The sequence below is a fragment of the Mus caroli genome, unplaced genomic scaffold (genome assembly GCF_978045245.1).
Source record: "Mus caroli unplaced genomic scaffold, Mus_caroli_1 scaffold_18, whole genome shotgun sequence".
NCBI classification, from domain to species: Eukaryota; Metazoa; Chordata; class Mammalia; order Rodentia; family Muridae; genus Mus; species Mus caroli.
The window spans coordinates 74,585,311-74,610,577 of NW_028227273.1; the positions used below are offsets into that span (position 1 = coordinate 74,585,311).

At 36.1% G+C, this 25,267-nt stretch overlaps 1 protein-coding gene across 2 annotated transcripts in view; it reads right to left on the reverse strand.

Moving 5' to 3' along the window:
• The window catches only part of LOC110289072 (vomeronasal type-2 receptor 116-like), a 35,291-nt gene extending 11,307 nt beyond the window's left edge, over positions 1-23,984 (reverse strand). The window contains exons 1-5 of one of the 2 annotated variants that reach the window (XM_085832925.1): positions 23,734-23,984; positions 7,069-7,363; positions 5,936-6,664; positions 5,017-5,232; positions 2,598-2,721 (exon numbers count right to left, since the gene is read on the reverse strand). In XM_085832925.1, coding sequence (XP_085689051.1) covers positions 2,598-2,721; positions 5,017-5,232; positions 5,936-6,664; positions 7,069-7,363; positions 23,734-23,951 — 1,582 coding nt within the window. In that variant the 5' untranslated portion in view covers positions 23,952-23,984. Of the gene's footprint in view, positions 1-2,597; positions 2,722-5,016; positions 5,233-5,935; positions 6,728-7,068; positions 7,364-23,733 lie in introns of both variants that reach the window. The other variant, XM_085832924.1, reaches the window with a different exon arrangement.
• Positions 23,985-25,267: the final 1,283 nt, after the last annotated feature.

Consider the following 25,267-nt stretch of genomic DNA (forward strand, 5'->3'; position numbering starts at 1 on the left):
AATAAGAGATCAAAGGAATACACATTGGAAAACAAGAAGTCAAAATATCACTATGTGCAGATGATATGATAGTATTAATAAGTAACCTGAAAAATTCAACTAGAGAACTCCTACACCTGATAAACAACTTCAGCAAAGTAGCTGGATTTAAAATTAACTCAAAGAAATCAGAAGCCTTCCTCTACTCAAAGGATATACAGGCTGAGAAAGAAATAAGAGAAACAACACTCTTCACAATAGTCACAAATAATATAAAATACTTTGTTGTGACTCACACTAAACAATTGAAAGAACTGTATGATATGATCTTCAAGTCTCCGAAGACAGAAATTGAAGAAGATATCAGAAGATGGAAAGATTTCCCGAACTTATGAGTTGGAAGGATTAAAGTAATAAAAATGGCCAACTTGCCGAAAAGAAATCTACGGATTCACTGTAATTCCCAACAAAATTCCAACTCAAATTTTCAAAGATTTAGAAAGAGCAATTTTCAGATTCATTTGGAATAACAAAAAACCTAGGATATTGAAAACTAATGTCAACAATAAAATAACTACTAGTGTAATCAATATCCTTGACCTCAAGTTGTAGTACACAGCAATTATGTGGGAAAAACTGCATAGTATTAGTACAGTGACAGGCAGGTAGATAAATGGAATAGAATTGAAGACCCAGAAATGAATCCACACACCTATGGACACTTGATCTTTGACAATGGAGCTAAAATCATCCAGTGGAAAAAGGACAGCATTTTCAACAAAACGTGTTGGCTCATCTGGCAGATAGCATGTAGAAGAACACAAATTGATCCATTGTACAATGCTCCTATCCAAGTGGATCAAAGAACTCCACATAAAACCAGACACACTGAAACTAAAAGAAAAGAAAGTGGGGAAGAACCTTGAGCACATGGGCACAGGAGAAAATTCCCCGAACAGAACACCAATAGCTTTGCTCTAAGATCAAAAATTGACAAATGGAACATCGTAAAATTCCAAAGCTTTTGTAAGTCAAAGGACACTGTCAATAGGACAACAGATTGGGAAAATATCTTCATGAATCCTTCATCTGATACAGAACTAAAATTCAATATGTACAAAGAACTCAGAAAGTTAGATTCCAAAGAACCAAATAAACTTTTAAAAATTTGGGTACAAACCAAAGAAAGAATTCTCAAATGAGTAATACTGAATGGCTGAGAAGAACCTAAATGTTTAACATCCTTAGCGTTCAGGGAAATGCAAAAAAAAAAAAAAAAAAAAAAAAAAAAAAAACCTGAGTTTCCACCTCAAACCAGTCAGAATGCATAAGATTAAAAACTCAGGTGACAGCAGCTGCTTACTACATTGTGGAGAAAGAAGAGCCCTCCTCCATTGCTGGTGGTATTGCAAACTGGTATAACCACTCTGAAAATCAGTCTGGCGGTTCTTCAGAGAAGTGGACATAGTACCATCCGAGGACCCAGAAATAGCACCCCTGGGCATATACCCAGAAAATTCTCCAAATTTTAATAAGCATGGTCCACTATGTTTATACCAGACTTATTTATGCTATCCAGAATCTGGACTTGTCCCAGATTTCCTTTAATAGAGAAATGAAAATAGAAAATGGGCGACATTTACACAATGGAGTACTAGTCAGCTATTAAAAACAATAAATTTATGAACTACTTAGGCAAATAGATGTAGCAGGAGGATAACATCCTGAATGAGGTAACCCAATCACAAAAGAACACATATGATATGCCCTCACTAATAAGTGGATATTATCCCAGAATCTTGGATTACCCAAGATACAAATCACAAACCAAATGAAACTAAAGAAGGAAGACCAAAGTACGGATCCTTCAATCTGTCTTAGAAGGGGGAACAAAATATCCATGGAAAGAGTACAGAGTCAAAGTGTAGAGAAGAGACTGAAAGAATGATCTTCCAAAGACTGCCACACCTAGGGATACATCCCATATACAATCACCAAACCTAGATACTATTGTGGATACCAACAACTGCTTGCGGAAAGTAGCCTGATATAGCTGTTTTCTGGGTGGCTCTGCCAATGCCTGACAAATACAGAAATGGATTCTCACAGCCATCCATTGGATGGAGCACAGGGTCCCCAATAAAGGAGCTAGAGAAAGGACCCATGGAGCTGAAGGGGTTTGCAGTACCATAGGAGCAAGAACAATATGAACTAACCAGAATGCCCAGAGCTCCCTGGGACTAAACCACCACAAAATGAACACATGGTGGGACTCATGGCTCAAGCTTCACATATAGCCTAGGATGGCCTAGTCAGTCATCAATGGAAGGAGAGACCCTTGGTCCTTTGCAAACTCTATGCCCCATTGCAAGGAAATGCCAGGGCTAGGAAGTAGGAATAGGTTGGTTGGTGAGCACGTATATTGCTAGGGAATAAGGGATTTTAGGAGGTAAAACCAGGAAAGAAGATAATATTTGAAATATAAAAAAGAAACTATCTAATAAAAAAGAAGAAATTAAAAATAATTACATATGTCTCTACTCAGGTCTTTTTCATTCGCTAATGTATTTTTGAATCCAGTGGAGAAATAGGAAGTTTTTCATAATATCTTCATTTACCTGTCTCATTAGAAATCTCATTGTCTCCACAAGGAGTGCACTTGTAGCAGCAGATGGCCTTGCCCTCTAGGTTTACTTTCCTGAATCCAGGATTACAACTCTCACTGCATACAGACTGGGGGATCTGAGAAGAATGAGAAGAACGTTATCTAATGCTTTGTATTTTAATAAAAAAATCATATAAACAGATTTGAAGGTCATACACAGAAGACAGGAGTATTGTTATTTACACCTAGAGCTATTTATAAGATACTTTGTAGTAATAAGGAATGGGAAAATGGTGGTAGCTCCCATAAAGTCACAGATTCCAGGATCCATTGGTGATGACATTAGCTGATATGCCACATAAAGAGTAGAGATAACCTGTTGAGACCATATCCACAGGTTAGGCAATGCCCCGGGATGAAGGATGGTGGCATTAAACCATCTGAAAAATATTAACCCAGAATTACTCTTACCTAAAGAAAACACAGGGACAAAGAGAGGAGCAGAGACTGAAGGAAAGGTAATCCAAGACTGCCCCACCTAAGGGTCCATAGATATGCAACCTCCAAACCCAGACACTATTGTTGATGCCAAGATGTGCTTGCTGATTGGTGCTAGATATAACTGTCTCCTGAGAGGCTCCAGTATTGCCTTACCAATACAGGTGAGTATTCTTGCACCCAGCCATCTGAGTACAAGGACCCCCAATGGAGGAGTTAAGCACTGAAGGAGCTGAAAGCCTTTCAGACCCCATAGTAAAAACAACAATATCAATGCATAGGAACCCCCAGATCTCCCAGGGACTAAACCACCAACCAAAGAATAAACATGGATAGATCCAAGGCTACAGCAGCATAAGTAGCAAAGAATGGCTATATCTAGCATCAAGGGGAAGGGAGGCCCTTGGTCTTCTGAAGGCTTAATTCCCAGCTTAAGGGAATGCTAACTAGGGCAATGAGTTGGGATAGGAGGATATGAGCAGCACCCTCATAGAAGCAGGGGAAGGGCGATGGAATAGGGATTGGCATATGGGAAACCAGGAAGGGAGATAATATTTGAATTGTAAATAAAGAAAATAAACAATAAAAATGTTTAAAAAGATAGTGAAAAAAGTAATAAACTATTAGGACCTTGAGAAGGCAAACGTGTTAAAATTCCATCTGAGAATGATCGCAGTGTTAAAATATTTGGAAACTTAATGAGTTAAGGACAAGTTTTTGAAACATTAGTGATTAGCAACATGATTTAGGAAACAATGAGATCCGTCTACTCTAATACTACCTTTGTATTTTCTGACACCTGTGTTGAGCATCACAAGTTCCACCATTACTGTGAATCTTGACTGTCAATTTGAGGGGATTTATAATTATCATGGAAGCAAAAATATGTATTTGTACATATGTTTATTTGTAAAACATGTAGATAAATTTAGCTAAGGTGAAAATGTTCATTGAAATTTTAAATGTCTCTATTTATTTTACAAATGTCACAATTGCAGAGAAGATAGAAGAGATCTAAAGTATTCATTGCTTTTTGCATTCAGAGAATATCATATCATCTGTACCCTCTTACATGTTAAAATCATACATTTCCAAATATAATACTTTGCATCCTCAAATTGTCCTGTTAGTTCTTTCAAGATATTATTAAACATTGGATGAGGTAGGACATATTGAGAATCAAAGGACAATTAAGGGAGGTTAATGAAGTTCTTATATGATATTATGAAAGAAAAATATTCCATACAGGATAAAGCATGTGAATGTTTATTTCCTTTTTTGGTGACATTATATAGGAAGTTATTGAAACTGTAAGGGATCCAGATTTTCTGATGAAATTACGGCACAGTGTTTGGGAATTGAAAAAATTAAAAAGTTTCCTCAGTTCCAGGTTTGTAATTTTATTTAATGTTAGTGTATTTGGATAGAAACATTTTCTTTAAATTTCCTATGCCTGTCTCCAGTACAACCACTTGTTGTCATGCTTTTATCCTTGGTAGATTCTGATACTTCAAGAACCATAAAAACTTTTAGTCATTCTTATAAAGAAAATATTTGGTCATTGTTTTTCAATCAAACAATAAAAATAAATGTGATATTGTTTTATGACGTTAATCCCAAATGAAATTTTTATAGAGTACATTAACACATGAGTCAGTTGGAGATCCAAATTCCCTTTTACATTGTGTCACATCCCTAATTTGTTACAAATGGAGAAAACAAATCCTCATGTGAGTTAGCAGGGGAGAACTTATTGAACATTATATAATTCCATTGATCTGAACAAAGGAAAATCAAAAGCCAGTATACTAGAAATACTTTATGGTATTTATACTGATAAAGTGTCATGGAATTTAAGCAAATCATCATTATATTTGAAAACGTAATTGTGTAACTAATATAGGCACTAAGCATTTAGATAATATATAACCCACCTCTGAAAATATTTCTGGCCATTGTATCATGTGTTCAGATAATGACAACTGTTGACGCTGAGGAGCATTTGCAGAAAAGGATCCTATTTTCACTTTTAATCCAAGGCCTTTTGGTAAATTCCAAAGGTTAAGAATATCATAATCTGTATCTATTGTCTGTCTCCAATTTAAACTCCTTTTGTCTTTCAGTTCAATATCCTTCAGGAAAGTGTTAAGCTTAAAGAGAAATATAAATTTAGATTTAACTGTGCACAAGGGGAAGAATAAAACATTGGTTTTAGAAAGTTTCGTATTTTACTTAAATTCTTCTGTGAACATCAACATTAATGAAGATTTCATTAATGATGACTAAGTAAAAACCTAAGTGTTCAAAATACCATTATTATTGATCTTCAAGTGAAAACTGAGAGCCAAGCTCAAGTAAGCAATCAATGACCACTGACGTATAAGAAAATATGAACTTTTTTGAAACCTAGCAAGACTCATTTGCATTTAGAATATGTTCAGAGCTACAGAGCCAAAAATGAGGATACTGATGTCAAGGAATTAAATAAAAGGCATCGTTTCTATATAAATCAACCATCGTGGTTTCACTTAAGTGTCCCTGTTTTAATTTTTTTGGTAATAAATATATAAAGTAATGATTATATTAATTGCTACTATTTCCGTAAGAAGGCTGTACAGCTAGGTATTCATGACAAGAACTTGAATTTGACTAAGCATATTTGTTCCTGGTGTCTTACACACGACTTCACAACATCATTCACTTGAAACTATCTTGACTTCTAGGTAAAATTAGAAACACAAATAATTCTTGATTGTGGACAAGACAACTGAATTTTACAGTACCTAAGTTAGTGTTGTTGCAAATCTCTTATGCCAGAGTGCTGACAATAAAATACAATAGAAAGGTTATTACCTGCCATGGAAAGAACACCATCCCTTCTCCATTTTCATATGGTTGCATTTGAAGTTGCTGAAGTCTAATCTCATGGAGGCTGTGAGCCACAGCATACACACCATTGTAAATACTTGTGCTCTCTGCATTCATGACCACATCAAATATGTGTCGAGGTAATATATCCAAAGAAGCATTGGTTTGACAGTTGTTCAAAACTTGACAATTAGTGTCAGCAAATGAGCACTTGAAGAACAAATACCACAGCTTAGGAAGATAAATGTCTTCTGGGTATTTATTAGGATTAACTGTTTCAATAAATTTGGTAAACTCAAAATTCTCTCTATAATTGTGCTTAAAAATTAGGCTTCCATGGAATGAATCTAACATGAAATAGTCAGCTCTGTCAATAACATGATGTTCAATGTTCATGATCCAGACATTCCGTGTCAATAACCTTTGTTCAATATTCCGCATTACACCTACTAGCGAATCAACATCACCATAAACAATTGTTACATTTGTCTCATCCATATGTTCCCAGAATTTGGCAAAATGTGAAGTCCATGTGGCTGGGACCATTTTTACAAAAGCTAGGCAGATGCCTTTTCTCTCCATCTCCTCCCTAAAATCTGATACAATCTTATTTCCTTTGTGGTCATCAGGGAGTATGAGACCAACCCACGACCACCTAAAATGAACCATTAATGAAACAATGGCAAGTGAAAGATATGTGTCCTTGGGGGCCATCTGGTAGAGAGAAGGATACTGATCACGGTCACTTAATAAAGGATCATAAGGTCCAAAAGTAATCTTAAAGTAAATTGGATAGAAGAAGAAAGAATATTAATACCAATCAAAATTTCATTCCTGAAGCAATAGAAGAAGACAGGAGAACATTTTAAAGGGACATGCCAGTTACTACATTTAACAGAAATGTTTGTGAGGACTGTAAGTCTCTCCCAAGGATTTACTGTATTTCATTTACTACATTCAATCTTTATTTTGCAAGGAAGAGAATTCAGAATTTACCCCATGTTCTGAGTATTTCTTTGATGTTTAGATAATTGGACAGTCACTCTTTTAGTTTAAAGACAGCTCTAATATGAACAAGGAGAACTGACTCTTAGTTCCAACAATCCAAATTTTCTCACCTGTGGAAATTTAAAGAGTTGAAGCAATGTCCCTATTTGGGCGGATGTTATCCATGATGTTCCTGTGAGTGCAACAGTAAAATTTCTCTTTTTACAATTGTAATTAGGTAAATACTTTCTTTGCACAAGAGCTGTGAGCCAAATAAAAGCATTATCAAGAGTGTACTTCTCAGTGAATCTGACATTGTAGAAATCAAAACCAAGAGATATGTTGGGTAACAGATTGGGGTTCCCATTGATCTCCTCAATTGCAAATTGCAGAGCAAGAATATACTGGTAGTTCTTAAAGTTATACCTGTGTAAGTGGCATACAAACACAAAAGGGGATGATCAACTTTACCATACACATCTACATATTTAAGACAGTAAATTATATAGTTTAATTTTGAATCTATAAAATGTGTAATTTAATTTCTTCAGCATGACCAAATGTATTCCATTATGTAAACAAGTTTAGGTAAGCTCCTTTAACATTACTATCTATTATTTATAGGTCTTCAAAGCATATATTATTTATATTTCATAGATTGACTCTTTATACATTCTGTTTACAAGTTAGGAATCATTTTCCCCCCAAATGCCCATCTGTTGGAATGTAGATCTTTTGCCTTTTGCGATCTTCTTATATGAAAACCCACTATTTTATTATCAACTTAACTACTTCTTAAAAAGAGATCTTGATTAAATAATATTCTGAACTTCATTTCATTGCATGAGACCAAGGTAGATATTTATCTGATGTAATTTTTTGAGTATGGCAGCATGAAATTACTAATGTCATAGAAAGAAATAGGAAAGCCTGTTTCTGCGTCTGAATAGATGACATTAAATGAGTACAGTGCCTTGACCTTTCATTTTTATCATTGTGTATATTATGGTGATTTTATGTGTGACTGTGTGCATGTATGTCTCTTAAAAAGTATGTTTGTATATATTTCAGAAAGAATAAATTTAAGTCAAGAAAACAACAGGTTGATTCCTAGCTATTAACTTTACTTATAGTATATTATATTTATTTGATTATGTAGTTCTGTATTAATGCACTAATATATCTATGCATTTCATTCATTTACTGCTCAGTTGCTTGCTCCCTTTACTCAGTAACTCTGTATATATGACTTGACTATATGTTGTTTTGTTTATCATGCTGATATTTTTTATTAAGTATTTTCTTCATTTATATTTCCAATGCTATCCCAAAAGTCCCCCATCCCCTTCGACCCACTCTCCTACCCACCCACTCCCACTTCTTAGCGCTGGAGTTCCCCTGTATTGAGGCATATAAAGTTTGCAACAACAATGGACCTCACTTTCCAATCATGGCCAACTAGGCCATCTTCTGATACATATGCAACTAGAGACAGGACCTCCGGGGAGTACTGGTTAGTTCAGATTGTTGTTCCAACAATACGGTTGCAGACCCTTTTAGCTCCTTAGGTTCTTTCTCTAGCTCCTCCATTGTGAGTCCTGTGATACTTCCAATAGGTGACTGTGAACATCCACTTCTGTGTTTGCTAGGCCCTTGCTTAGCCTCACAAGAGACAGCTATATCAGGGTCCTTTCAGCAAAATCTTGCAAGTATACGGAATGGTGTTAGCCTTTGGAGGCTAATTATGGGATGGATCCACGGGTATGGCAATCTTTAGATGGTCCAGGCTTTCGCCTCAGCTCTAAACTTTGTCTCTGTAACTCCTTCCATGGGTGTTTTGTTCCCAATTCTAAGAAGGGGCAAAGTGTCCACATCTTGGTCTTCTTGTATCTTGGGTATTATAAGATTCTGGGATAATATCCACTTATCAGTGAGTACATATATTGTGAGTTCTTTTGTTATTGTGTTACCTCACTCAGGATGATGCCCTCCAGGTTCATCCAGTTGCCTAGGAATTTCATAAATTCATTCTTTTTAATAGCTGAGTAGTACTCCATTGTGTAAATGTATCACATTGTCTGTATCCACTCCTCTGTTGAAGGGTGTCTGGGTTCTTTCCAGTTTCTGAATATTATAAATAAGGCTGCTATGAACATAGTGGAGCATGTGTCCTTCTTACCAGTTGGAACATCTTTTGGGTATATGCCCAGGAGAGGTATTGTGGAATCCTCCAGTAGTACTCTTGTCCAATTTTCTGAGGAACCACCAGACTGATTTCCAGACTGGTTGTACAAGCTTGAAATACCACCAACAATGATGCACTGTTCCTCTTTCTCCAAATCCTCGCCAGCATCTGCTGTCACCTGAAATTTTGATCTTATCCATTCTGACTGTTGTGATGTGGAATCTAAGGATTGTTTTGATTTGCATTTCCCCGATGATTACAGACGCTGAACATTTTTTCAGATTCTTTTGAGCCATTCAGTATTCCTCAGGTGAGAATTATTTGTTTAGCTCTGAGCCCCGTTTTTTAATGGGGCTATTTGATTTTCTGGAGTCTACCTTCTTGTGTTCTTTATGTATATTGGATATTAGTCCCTGATCTTATTTAGGATAGGTAAAGATCCTTTCTCAGTCTGATGGTATCAGGCTGATATTTAACTCAAAATTATCCACCTGTCCCATTTTCCAGACTACTGGGGATAAAGACTTGCACTAGCATATCTGCCTGCTCAATTTCTTAGTTTTATTATCACATATGCCTAGATCTCTGCACAGTCAACCTAAAGATATTATGTTGTTTCTTTCTCATACCCCCCATATGATCACAGGATTACAGGCATATACTCTTATTCTTTTGGGAGGTATAAACTCAATAACTCAGACTTCTTGTGTTCTACTCTCTGAAACAAATCTTTATCTGTTTATTAATATATTTTGTGGAAAAATACATGTTACCTTGAAAGGCCCCAAATACATAACAACAAAAGAATATTACTTAATATATATGTCAAAGTGAGTTGATCACAGAAACAAAACAAAACAAAACAAAAGTTCATTAAGATTTCATTGTAGACAGAGCTTCTAAGGCAGCCCCCTTTTCGGGCCCCAGTCATATGGCCTCTTTCCCAGCCAGAGGATAGGGTTCTGCCCGGCTTGGGAGCGCTTTGCCTGAGCATCAGCAGCAGACATCTTAGTTCTCGAACTCCACCGAGAGTATTCTGCATATGTGAGAGTGCGGAATACAGAAGCTAGCAGCTTCAGGGACAGGCAGGAGCCACAGAGCTTCTAAGGCAGCCCCCTTTTCAGGCCCCAGACATCCAGCCACTTCCCGGCCAGAGGATAGGGGTCCACCCGGCCTGGGAGGTCTTGGCCTGAGAATCTGCTGCAGACATCTTGGTTCTGGGACTCCTCCAAGACTGTTCTACACAGGTGATAGTGTAGAATACAGACGCTAACAGCTTCTGGGACAGGCCAAAGCAACTCAGGGACTGGTCCTGTTTTGAGCCTTCATCTTTGGCCAGAAGGGAGGTCCTAACGCCAGATATCTGTGCACCTCCCCTGTAAGAGGAGAGCTTGCCTGCAGAGAGTGCTCTGACCACTGACACTCAGAGGAGAGAACTAGTCACCCAGGTATGCTGATAGAGGCTAACAGAATCACCTGAGGAACAAGCTCTAACCAGAGACAACTACATCAACTAAATCTAGAGATTACCAGATGGTGAAAGGTAAACGTAAGAATCTTACTAACAGAAACCAAGACCACTCACCATCACCAGAACCCAGTACTCCCACCTCGCCCAGTCCAGAGCACCCCAACACACCCAAAAAGCTAGACCTGGATCTAAAAGCATATCTCATGATGATGGTAAAAGACATCAATAAGGACCTTAATAACTCACTCAAAGAAATACAGGAGAACACTGCTAATTTGGTAAAAGATCTTAAAGAGGAAGCACAAAAATCCCTTAAAGAATTACAGGAAAACACGACCAAACAGGTGATGGAATTGAATAAAACCATCCAAGACCTAAAAAGAGAAGTAGACACAATAAAGAAAACCCAAAGTGAGGCAACGCTGGAGATAAAAACCCTAGGAAAGAAATCTGGAACCGTAGATGTGAGCATCAGCAACAGAATACAAGAGATGGAAGAGAGAATCTTAGGTGCAGAAGATTCCATAGAGAACACTGGCACAACAATCAAAGTAAATACAAAATGCAAAAAGACCCTAACTCAAAATATCCAGGAAATCCAGGACACAATGAGAAGACCAAACCTATGGATAAAAGGAGTAGATGAGAATGAAGATTTTAAACTCAAAGGACCAGCAAATATCTTCAACAAAATTATAGAAGAAGACTTCCCAAACCTAAAGAAAGAGATACCCATGAACATACAAGAAGCCTAGAGAGCTCCAAATAGACTGGACCAGAAAAGAAATTCCTCCCGACACATAATAATCAGAACAACAAATTCACTAAATAAAGATAGAATATTAAAAGTAGTAAGGGAAAAGGGTCAAGTAACATATAAAGACAAGCCTATCAGAAATACACCAGATTTTTCACTACAGACTATGAAAGCAAGAAGAGCTTCAACAGATGTTATGCAGACACTAAGAGAACACAAATGCCAACCCAGGATACTATACCCAACCAAAATTTCAATAACCTTAGATGGAGAAACAAAAGTATTCCACGACAGAAACAAATTCACACATTATCTTTCCATGAATCTAGCCCTTCAAATGATGATAACAGAAAAAAACCAATACAAGGATGGAAATCACGTCCTAGAAAAAGCAAGAAGGTAATCCCTCAACAAACCTAAAATGAGACAGCCTCAAGAACAAAGTGACAACTTTAACAACAAAAATAATAGGAAGCAACAATTACTTTTCCTTAATATCTCTTAATATCAATGGAATCAACTCCCCAATACAAAGACATAGACTAATAGACTGGCTACACAAACAGGACCCAACATTTTGCTGCTTACAGGAAACCCATCTCAGGGGAAAAGATAGACACTACCTCAGAATGAAAGGCTGGAAAACAATTTTCCAAGCAAATGGTCTGAAGAAACAAACTGAAGTAGCCATTCTAATATCTAACAAAATCTACTTCCAACCCAGGGTCATCAAAAAAGACAAGGAGGGGCACTTCTTACTCATCAAAGGTAAAATCTTCCAAGAGGAACTCTCAATTCTGAATATCTATGCTCCAAATACAAGGGCAGCCACATTCATTAAAGAAAATTTAGTAAAGCTTAAAGCACACATTGCACCTCACACAATAATAGTGGGGGACTTCAACACACCACTTTCTCCAATGGACAGATCATGGAAACAGAAACTAAACAGGGACAGAGTGAAACTAACAGAAGTTATGAAACAAATGGATCTAACAGATATCTACAGAACATTTTATCCTAAAGCAAAAGGATATACCTTCTTCTCAGCACCACAGGGTACCTTTTCAAAAATTGACCACATAATTGGACATAAAAAAGCCTCAACAGATATAAAAATATTGAAATTGCCCCATGCATCCTATCAAATCACCATGGACTAAGGCTGATCTTCAATAACAAAATAAAAAATAGAAAGCCAACATTCATGTGGAAACTGAACAATACTCTCCTCAATGATACCTTGGTCAAAGAAGGAATACAAAAAAAAATAACGACTTTTTGGAGTTTAATGAAAATGAAGCCACAACATACCGAAACCTATGGGACACAATGAAAACATTTCTAAGAGGAAAACTCATAGCTCTGAGTGCCTCCAAAAAGAAAATAGAGAGAGCACACATTAGCAACTTGACAACACACATAAAATCTCTAGAACAAAAGGAAGCAAATTCACCCAAGAAGAGTAGAAGGCAAGAAATAATCAAACTCAGGGGTGAAAAAAACAAGTGGAAACAAGAAGAACTATTGAAAGAACCAACCAAACAAGGAGCTGGTTCTTTGAGAAAAATAAAAAGATAGACATACCCTTAGCCATACTCACTAGAGGGCACGGGGAAAGCATTCTAATTAACAAAATCAGAAATGAAAAGGGAGACATAATAACAGATCCTGAAGAAATCCAAAACACCATCAGATCCTTCTACAAAAGGCTACACTCAACAAAACTGGAGAACTGGATGAAATGGACAAGTTTCTAGACAGATACCAAGTACCGAAGTTAAATCAAGATCAGTTTAATGATATAAACAGTCCTATATCCCCTAAAGAAGTAGAAGCAGTCATTAATAGTCTACCAAAAAAAAAAAAAAAAAAGCCCAGGATGAGATGGGTTTAGTGCAGAGTTCTATCAGACCTTTAAAAAAGATCTAATCCCAGTTCTCCACAAACTATTCCACGAAATATAAACCGAAGGTACTCTACCCAATCATTCTATGAAGCCACACTTACTCTGATACCTAAAACACAAAAAGACCCAACAAAGATAGAAAACTTTAGACCAATTTCCCTTATGAATATCGATGAAAAAATACTCAATAAATTCTCACTAACCGAATCCAAGAACACTTCAAAACAATAATCCATCCTGACCAAGTAGGTTTGATCCCAGGGATGCAGGGATCGTTCAATATATGGAAATCCATCAACATAATCCAGTATATAAACAAAATCCAACACCCATTCATGATAAAAGTCTTGGAAAGATCAGGAATTCAAGGCCCATACCTAAACATGATAAAAGCAATCTACAGCAAACCAGTAGCCAACATCAAAGTAAATGGTGAGAAGCTTGAAGCAATCCCACTAAATCAGGGACTAGACAAGGCTGCCCACTTTCTCTCTACTTATTCAACATTGTACTTGAAGTCCTAGCCAGAGCAATTCGGCAACAAAAGGAGATCGAGGGGATACAAATTGGAAAAGAAGAAGTCAAAATATCACTTTTTGCAGATGATATGATAGTATATATAAGTGACCCTAAAAATTCCACCAGAGAACTCCTAAGCCTGATAAACAGCTTCAATGAATAGCTGGATATAAAATTAACTCAAACAAGTCAATGGCCTTCCTATACACAAAGGATAAACAGGCTGAGAAAGAAATTACGGAAACAACACCCTTCTCAATAGTCACAAACAATATAAAATACCTTGGCGTGACTCTAACTAAGGAAGTTAAAAATCTGTATGACAAGAACTTCATGTCTCTGAAGAAAGAAATTAAAGAAGATCTCAGAAGATGGAAAGATCCCCCATGCTCATGGATTGGCAGGATCAATATAGTTAAAATGGCTATCTTGCTAAAAGCAATCTACAGATTCAATGCAATCCCCATCAAAATTCCAATTCAATTTTTCAACAAATTAGAAAGGGAAATCTGCAAATTCATTTGGAATAACAAAAAACCTAGGATACAAAAACTCTTCTCAAGGATAAAAGAACCTCTGGTGGAATCACCATGCCTGACCTAAAGCTGTACTACAGAGCAATTGTGCTAAAAACTGCATGGTACTAGTATAGCGACAGACAAGTAGACCAATGGAATAGAATTGAAGACCAGAAATGAACCCACACACCTATGGTCACTTGATCTTTGACAAGGGAGCAAAAGCCATCCAGTGGATAAAAGACAGCATCTTCAACAAATGATGCTAGCACAACTGGCAGTTATCATGTAGAAGAATGTGAATTGATCCATTCCTATCCCCTTGTACTAAGGTCAAATCTAAGTGGATGAAGGAACTCCACATAAAACCAGAGACACTGAAACGTATTTAGGAGAAATTAGGGAAAACCCTCGAAGATATGTGTACAGGGGAAAAATTCCTGAATTGAACAGCAATGGCTTGTGCTGAAAGATCGAGAATCTACAAATGGGACCTAATAAAATTGCAAAGCTTCTGCAAGGCAAAAGACACTGTCAATAAGACAAAAAGGCCACCAACAGATTGGGAACGGATCTTTACCTATCTTAAATCAGATAGGGGACTAATATCCAATATATTAAAAGAACTCAAGAAGGTGGAGTCCAGAAAATCAAATAACCCCATTAAAAAATGGGGCTCAGAGCTGAATAAAGAATTCTCACCTGAGGAATACCGAATGGTAGAGAAGCACCTGAAAAAAAAAGTCAACATCCTTAATCATCAGGGAAATGCAAATCAAAACAAACCTGAGATTCCACCTCACACCAGTCAGAATGGCTAAGATCAAAAATTCAGGTGACAGCAGATGCTGGCGAGGATGTGGAGAAAGAGGAACACTCCTCCATTGTTGTGGGGATTGCAAGTTTGTACAATCACTCTGGAAATCAGTCTGGTGATTCCTCCGAAAACTGGATGTAGTACTACCAGAGGATCCATCAATACCTCTCCTGGGCATATCTCCAGAAGATGTTCCAATCCGTAAAGAGGACACTTGCTCCACTATGTTCATAGCAGCCTTATTTATAATAGCCAGAAGCTGGAAAGAACCCAGATGCCCCTCAACAGAGGAATGGATACAGAAAATGTGGTACATTTACACAACGGACTACTACTCAGCTATTAAAAAGAATGAATTTATGAAATTCCTAGGCAAATGGATGGACCTGGAGGGCATCATCCTGAGTGAGGTAATCCAATCACAAAGGAACTCACACAATATGTACTCACTGAGAATTGGATATTAGCCCAGATACTTAGGATAATCGTTACCCTGGAGAGTTCTATCACAGCTCTTGCACCTTCAACAGCATGAAGTATTCCAGGCTTCTCCTTTGGAGTTTGACATAATGGCCCCTCTAAGTCTCCATACACAGATATTCCTTATATAATCCTGGCCTTAACTGATGTACTTAGTTACAGACAATGAAGCCAAAGTGTTTCAACAATACTTGACTCTTAGTGCCAGAACCAGATGTCAAAACCTGCCAAGATATGCTACATGCTAGGGCATTAACTTGGCTCCCTTGTAAAATTAAATCTTTACCACTTTTCTATTCCTGTTATTTTCCTTTACTTTCTCAATTTTGATATCCTGAAAAACTATATATAGTCAAGGCTGGTATCCTTAAATTCCTTTCCCAAATTGGAGGCATAGCTCGGTAGAATTTTTGCCCAGAAATTTTTGTTCCCTTTATTTCATTTAGCATCAGGCTTTCCTTTAAGATCTTCATGTGGTTGAACACAGGAATTAGGTCAATGGCAGTTTTTAGTCCTATTTTCTCCTCAATCTGCTGTATTTTTGGTTCTAAGATTTGTATTTTTTCTATTTATCTTTTTCTTTTTCTATTTCTTTTTCTTTTTCTCTTTTTCCTTATTTAGAGACAAGGTTACTCTGTGTAGCCCTGGATGACCTGGAACTCACTCTTGTAGAACAGGCTGGCCTTGAACTCAGAAATGCACCTGCCCCTGCATCCCAAGTGCTGCGATTAAAGGCACGTACCACCACTGCCCAGATGTGTGCTTTTCTTTATATATCTTCATATGCTTAAATACTAATAATTACATGGCAATATCAATAAGAGGCTGTGTTGGGATTTTCTTTGCTAATGGAATAAATATATTACCACTTTATCTTCAGGGTCACTTTTTGATCTCAGTTAAAATGCAGCATCATTCTTTACCAAGATATTAAAGAGCAATGTCTAGTAAAGACTAGCATTCATTTCCTCTCTGTCCACTTGAGCCAGGAACTCATAGATCAAATTATAGTCAGCAATCCTTTCTTTCACATTCTTCCTTGATTTGCTTATTAAGCAGCACTTAAAGGATTTCACTACTTTCCCAAAAATCAAACAAAAAAAAGTCTAATATCAATATTTCTTCAAACCAAAAACATTACCCTTAAAAGCAATAACCCTTTCTTTAGTATCAATTTCTGTCTTCTTTGCATTTGTTAGAAGTGAAGACAGAATGAGCATAAAAATTATGAAAAAAAAAACCTTTAAATTACAGGTAGCTTCTCTATTTCATACTAGAGGAAAGCATTCTAGTGTGCAGGCAGTAATGGTCTTGGATAAGGAACTGACAGTTCTACATTTTTATCCACAAATAGCAGGAGTGAAGACAATGGGCAAAACCAAGCCTCATTGTGTTCTAAACCACTCATGTATAGGGACACACTAATTTTACTAAGGCCACACCTCCTCCAACAAGACCACTGACTATGGGCTAGGCATTCACACACTTGCGTCTATCGGGCCCATTTCTACCAAAAGCACAAAACAATTGCTATTTGATAATGTTTTTCTGTGAGTGCAGAGATGATTTGATGATGTTTTAAGATTTTGCTAAGTTACCTTCCAAATAAAAAGGAGGGGGGGCAACAGTTTTTCCTTACATTCATGCATAGGACCAGAAAACATAGAAGGAACTTAAACACGTCCAATAGAGAAAAGAAAATTTCTAAATTGAAGCAAGATTTGTAATTCTTTAACTTGGGGCTACCATTGTAAAATAGCTATAAAACAGTGACACAGATTTTTTAAAAGGAGCTCGTCCTTAGTATTTAAGAAACAATAATTTGCTCCATTTGTTATGCAAAGGTTCCTTGTGTGAGGAAAATCATTTTAAGATCTTAACAATTAATGTAACTTGTTTGAAAAGTAATCATGTATAAATATTTCTGTGGAGGATCAGTCCTGTACTGCCAGTGGTTGATTGATGAACCTGTTAGAGAGTTCTCCATTAACAAATTGATTGGTTGCCTGAGACTATTGGATTACCTCTATTTTATGAGAGGCCTGAGGTAGGTTCCTCATACAGTATGATAAGATGCCTGTATTATTACATGTTATAGTAACACCAGGTAAGGCAGTGCCATTTTTATGAAAGCTATTTTGGCACTATTTATACCAGTGATACCTTTCAGACAAGGAGGATACCCTGTTGTATTTCTGCTCTGAGTTGGACCAGGAGCATTAAAATTCATGGTACCTCCTTTCATTCTGGGATATTATGTGCTGATGAGTCCAGGGTTGTTACTTGAATAATTTTTTGAGCCAAGCCTGATTTATTAAAGATTTTCTGTCTTCGATTATTACAATTTTGGATAGTCTTCTGGCCTTGTGAGGTTGTTGTAATGGATATAACTTGAAAATATGAAGTAGCACATGCTTTAAATAAATTTCCAGAGTTTTTCATTGTCTTTAGAAGGGATTGACAAGTGGGTATAGCATTCTCAAAGGCCAAATGTTTTCCAGCAATATATTTTGCTTCAGAGCCTCTATCAGTTAGGCAACAGAGTCCTCAAAATATTTTTTTCTTGTTTCTGTATTATATTAGCAAGCGTTTTGCTATCTCTATCTCCACTAGGCAAGCATCTCCCTGCTTCTAGATTTGCAGCTGCTAATTTTTACTAGAACTTCCTTTGTCATTTTTTGGTTAGTTGTTTCTTCAAATTATTCCCCCATTCCCATAAACATTTCATATGTTATCTCTTTCATTCTCCTCTTTTTTTCAGACACCTTAGATAACTCCTTTTGTGTATAGTTCATATATATGGGAGGCTATGGCTATTTTAAAATAATCAGGAGGAATCATAAACAATTTAAAGGGTAATATTTCCATAAGAAATCATTATACTCTTTGTTATTCTCTATAATCACTGTAAAACAGCCTGACAATTTACCCTGTTCTGCATTTTGGAATACACCTGCAGAAAATCCCGTAGACCTCTTTGGTTTCATTTTATATTTTTCAGGAAGTCTTCTGGAATGACTTATATTTAAATGCTTTAGGGTGGGGCACTTATGTTTATTATGTTTTCTTAATTTCTTTTCTGAGTCAGTTTCCTCTTCAGAGATTGATTTTTCCAGTTTTGATTTATTACTACCCTCTTGTGAGCTACTTTTCACAGACTTTTATGTTGAGGAATAAACATTGTTCTTAGATCCTGATCAAGACAGTAGTCATTAATTCCCCCCAAAAGAAGGTGAATTGAATGTCTCCTGAGCACATATGCCTTTTTTGTCATTTGTGAATGCCTTTCTAAGTACAGTCCAAATAGTAAATGCTGTAAGGGACATACCTAATCCTCCATTCTCTGTAATCAAGTTGTTAATATCTAAACCTGTTTTCTCCCATACATCTATATCTAAATGTTTCTTCATGGAAACCAAGGAGTGACTGTTTATAAAAACTAAAGAAAGTCAGTCAGCTGGCTATTGCTAAACTTAATGACTATTTTCTTTAAGGGTATGCTTAATAACATCTGTAAAACACTCTCTCTCATTATAATTACTTTGTGTCATCCTGAGAGATACAGGAAATGATCACAACCCAGACCTGAAGGCTCTTGATCTAAGTTTGGCGCTGACAGCACCCACCAAAAATGCTGAGAGAAGAGCCTGGTGCCATCAATCAATTTTACCCAGAGCTGATGGCACTTTATACCCTGGACTCGTATGGTACTCAACCAACCCAACCGAGTGCTGATGGTCCCCATTATCAGCCTCTGCTGATTGTATTAGTCAATAAGAACTCTTATTTCTCACACTCCGTAACAACTTACTCCCTGGCCAATGGGTTTCTAAGGTCCAGTTGAGAGTCCTGTCTGTGTGGACACAACTTCTTCACAGTTTCTGTTGTAAGATGCCAATTTAGATTACAGTAGCCTCCTGACCTAGAGAGGGTAGAGAGTAAGTCTCCAGCGTGGCGTTAAACTCTGAGGGTCTCTGGACATTCTAGCTTTCCAGATATAATGAAATGCTGATGATAACTTCCAAAAGTTCTAAAAGCTTTCTTACTCTTTTGGGGGGTAAAAGGCTGCCGTTTAGGAGAATGACAACTGTAACCTGGCAACAAGGGATTAAGTAATGTGTCCTTTGATCTATCTAAGCAAGACCTGCACATGTTTAATCTGCTAGTTCAATGTCTCAGGAAGGAAAACGGACACTTTGAAAAGTGATTTTATAGTTTATTTCTAAGTTATAAAACATTTCTGATGCTAGCTATCTATAAACTAAGGAAAACCATAAAGATGCTAAGTGGGCAAGTGAAATTTTTTCTTTCTCTCCTTTTCTTTGTCAAAGAAGTGTTCTGTCAATAAATAAATAAATAAATAAATAAATAAATAAATAAATAAAAAATTTCCTTAGCTCAGTTCCTCTGACACTTCTCTTGGTCATCATCACTTATACATCTTTCAGAATAATTGATCATATATTAAAATGTTTATCACAATTCACACAGAAAATCAAATCATAAATTAAAATAGCAGTTTACAGAAGAGAATGTCTACATGTGTATCCATTAGGAGTAATTATCTGCCTAAACATTCATCACCTGTCATAGCTCCACAGGTTCATTGAAAGTTAAAAAACATAACTAAGTAACTAGTTAATCTTCTATAGATAAATTCAGTCAATGGTTTATCTTCTGTCCTTCACCTATAATAAACCACATTTCCCTTTTTATGACTTTGCTTATTTGTTTTAAAACTTCTTGGAATGTACTCTGAATATTACAAAGTCTGTTTACTCTCTAGCAGCAATTAACTGGTGATACATGGAACATTAGCAGAGTTCTCATTTCAGTTATGACTATCTGAAAAGGATCTAATAGGTGTCCAACTGTGAAAAAGCTTAATAAACAGATTTAATTTTATGAATTCTTATAGGATCATCATTAAGAATTAAGAAGTCCTCCATTTTTCTATATAGCATTACTACAAGACAGTACATCTTCCTGGATCTACAGAGATCTGCTCAAATAATTGAGCAAATACTTACCGATTGTTATGTATGTTTAATAGTAACAGTAAAAGGATATTTATAGCAGGAATATTCCCTAAAATGATTTATTCCTAATCCTTGACTATTGTAGCTTCATCATATATTTAATCTAAAGCAAAATCATTTCAAGAAGATCACTTGCAAGTTATAAGCTTGTCCTATAATAGATCCAGTCAAAACTTGGTATTAGGCATGAGAGATATGGAAAGAAAGGGTGGGAACTGGACTATCTGGGAGCTCTGGAGAATATGACCAATGAACTGAATTTTTTAAAAGTTTAAATATATTATCATTATTAAGGTTTTCAGGGAAAATTTTTATGGTGGGGAGAAGTACTTTCCATGGAATTAAGGGTGTCCTTTTTCCAGAGAATCCAAGGTTGAATTCCAGAAATTCAATGTGTACAAACATGAAAGGCTCATATATTCACACATAAACAAAGACACATTCACATACAAAAATAAAGAGAAAACATAGTCATAATAATATCAATATGATGACAAGCAATAGAGGTATTTGAAAGTAAAAAGCAAGATCAACAACCTAGCAGCCTTGGTATAGGACAATTGCTTATTGAACCTACTTGAGAACATCGTGATGGAGTTCATCAAAAGACCCTCACTCACAAAGACCACAGAGATCACCATCATTGCACACCTCATGAGGATTTTTTTATTGATACAACAGGTTGGGGACTCCCATCTTAGCACACAGGCCAGACAAAAGACCCAGAACAAAAAAAGAACAATGTTTATACCTTGTAAGGGGCAGATCTGAGCAACAGGGTAACTGGCTTATTATAACTGGTGTAACAAGTAAACTTTTCAGACATTGGTTGGTTTGTATAGTGACTACCTCTGGCCTAGTAACTCACTTTGCTTGCCCCCATGGTGGGTTATTATGATTTAGTCAGCAAAGTTATAGTACATTTTGAACTTATGAGTCAGCTATTACTGTCACAGGGAATCATATCAAGGTTAGGGAAGTTTGTGTTTTGTTTTTCTCAAAATTCAGTGTGGAGTGTGAGTAAGAGAGTTCTTCTGAGAACTGTTATTTTTGTTATGATTATTTCTCTGAGAACAGCTAATGTTTTTTTTTTTTGACAGCTGTAGGCTTAATTATTTTGACCACTAAAACTATGTTTTTACATTTGTTTAGTCAGCCAACTTCCTTATCTGGCTCTGCACTTGCCCTGCAGGTACAGTTGGGAAAGTCTTTTCTGAAGTGGGAAGGTACTAGGTGGTCTTTAATTCATTTTTTATATTACTCTCTTTGATATTAATTATAAAGCTCCATTGTGAATGCATGCATGTGTTTTGAAATTAAAGTTATTTTTTTACTGAAATGATAAAAATACTCTTTGATATCACATACAGAAATGAAAAAAAATTAGTAAATGGTAATTTTAAATGAAAGCAGACAGATAAAAATACAAATAAAGTAATATAGTTCATAGGGAAAATTTATATGTATGATATAGAATTTAAGCAAAAAGATCAATGACATTTTTCATGTATAAATATTATATACTCAAATAAATACATACAAAAATTCAAAGATATATATGATTTTTGAAAGTTCCATACATGTGAGGAATTAAGTAATAACTGTTACTAATAGAGCAAAGGAACTCAAAATTTACAGTCACAGATTAATGATCAGAGGCAACATCAAACTCTTTTGCAAACCTAATTTTTAAAAACCATGCTTTATAATAAATATATTTAAAACTTAAAAATATTTTTTCATTTTTCTTAAGATCACAAAATGCATCATTTCCCTCTTCCATTCTTTATGCAAATTCTTGTGCACTTCATTTCTTATTTTAATTTCAAGAACTCAACATTCCTAAGTTGCTTATATGGACTGAAACTTACACAACACAAACACGTGTGCATATACACACACACAAACACACACACTCACAATTGCAGGTAACTAAAGGATGCTGTGAAATAGTTTACCAAGGTATAATATACTTTCATAAGAAATATTATAACTTGCACAAGTAAAAATTTACTTAATGAATATGAATTTTTGAGTTGGATGCACTCATTCACCTCTATACGATGAATGGTAAAATAATCCTTTCAGTGCTAATAAAAAGGACCATGAGTCCTTACCACAGAGAGAACTTGAAAAACAAACTTATGCTGCAAAATCTGCCATACATGCTATGAGCTGCTTTTGTTTGTACTTTTAAATTTGATCGAATACACCTCTGGAGATTATATTGTCCTTAGAATACACACAAAGAAAAAGAGAGCTCACAAAAAAAGACATTACTGCCAATGAAAAGTATAAATGGGATTAATCAAGCTGATACAAACAGGGTAGATTAAGTCGAGCTTGGATAAAATCAACTTATTTACTTGATTAAGAAACATACATGAACATTTCTGTCCAACTCAGCAATATATGTCTGACACTATCCATTAACCTGGATTATTTAACTAACACTAAGAATCAGCAGCAAAATGAAAATCTCATAGCCAGTAAGTCTTGGTAGGTACATACATAAAAATCAGAATAAATACTGCAAAATGTCTGAGGAAAAAAAATTAATTTATCAAACAAACACATAATAAAACATGAGATAGATGACATAACTATGGAGCCCAGACATATTCACAACTTCAAACTGTGACACTGTTAATTCTGGAATCAGCTGCATGTAACACACATGGCCTCTTTACTGAACTATCACAACAGAGAACGTACAGCTTTTAGTGACATCACCTAATATCCCAGGCACAAGCAGGATTTCCAAAATGCTAAAAGGAGCAATGTAAGGCTTAGAATAAATCATCATTCCTTGAAATCAAAACACTGAAAATTATTCAGATATTGTGGCATAACAAGAATGGCAAATAAGAGGTTATGGTTAACAATCAAAGAAGAAACTAAAATGAATATAGTCGATGTTTCCATTTCCATTCTGGCTGAGTGAGGAAAATATTCTAAAAGGAAGATAAAACTGATGAAAATATTTTAGAAACTCTAAGAGTGAATTTGTCAAAATAAAAAATAAAAGAAAGTAAATTTTAATTACTACACCCTCTAAGTCATAAGAATTCTGAAATTGGGAAAGAAATATATGTACTTACTGTATTTGATTGTCCAAATATTCATATGGTACAGTTGAATGTGGCATTTTCTTTTCCGTGTAGAAAGTATGAAGAGGGAAAAATGCACCAACCACAACATCTCCTTCATGGTGAAATTCTTCAGTGATTATGAAATAACATATACTGATATTATAGGTAGAAGCAGAGACAAATTTGGGAATATGCAAAAGCCTGAAGATAAAAATCCAGAAGAGCATCCTATTGGTACATGGGTCTGCTTAATGCAAAACTGTGTTCAGTACATATATGTTTGGTTCATGTTTTGTGACCATGTATGTTTTGTATTTGTTGTTGAGTCACTCTGTCACAATAATTATTCCAAGGGATTGAGAATGCCATTAGGAATTTTGAAACTATTTTTTTCACATGGACTCTGGTACTTAGGCCCTATATTCAAGTGAAAAAAAAAGTTCAGATATATGTTTGTTCATATTCTTCACTAGCCAAAGGCACTATGACTTCAGCACAGACTAAAAACAGCAAGAGTTTAGGGTTGATCTCTTGGGATGAGTTAGCTAACCATATGAAGCAAGAAACTTTTAATATGAAAAAAATAATATTGGCTGATCCCCACAGGTTCCATCACAGGAGGCCAAGCTACTGAAAAAGGAAAAGACTAAAAATAAAGCAATGCAGGTATAACCACTCAAAATTAATATATTGAAGGGTTTTGGTGGCAACCAACAAGTGAGAACTTTGGGGAACAACTTCCAAGATAATTTATACAATATCCATTGGTTTAGGTTATCCCAACATTTCCTGCTTTTAATTCAAGAAATGGACTTTATCTCTAATATCTGTAAACTTTATACAATAAGAATACTTTTGAGAATTGTCAGGGTAATGCAATGAGCTTCCAGCTCAGCCAGTGAAGTGGTGGATTCACAGACTAGCACTCTGGTGATGGCTTTCAAGTCTGAGGGTCTCCAAGCTTTCTAGCTCTCTAATTGTACTGAAATGATGATGATAACTTCTAAAAACTGACAACTTTCTTGCTCTTTCTGAAGGTAAAAGATTGCTGGCTTAGGCGATTAACTGTAGCCCAACAGAAGAGGATTAAGTAATGTAGCCTTTGTTCTATCTCAGCAGAAACTGCTGGGCTCTACCTTTCAGCCTGCTAGTCAGAAGATGCAGGAAGAGAAAACACTTAGAGAAGAGATTATAAAGTTTATTACCAAGTTGTAAAAAAAATTCTTGTGAAAGCAATCTAATGGGATAAGCAGAGAGATCCTAAGTGGGTAAAGGGAAAAATTCTCTAAGTGAGGAAAGGGAAAAGATTCTAGTCAATGTGGGGAAAGGCAAAAAGGTCTCCTGTATTGATTTTTGCTCTGTTTCATCTCTTTGTTCTTATCCCATCCTATGGGATTCATTTATTCGTGGGTGCGAGGGGGACCGGCAGAAGACCAAGCAAAGAGTTGTCAAGGTCTCCGTTTATTAGGCTGAAGTGCCTGGTTTTAAAGCATACATTGAGGGGAATAGGGAGGGGTCGAAGGGGATTTTAACAAAGAGCAAA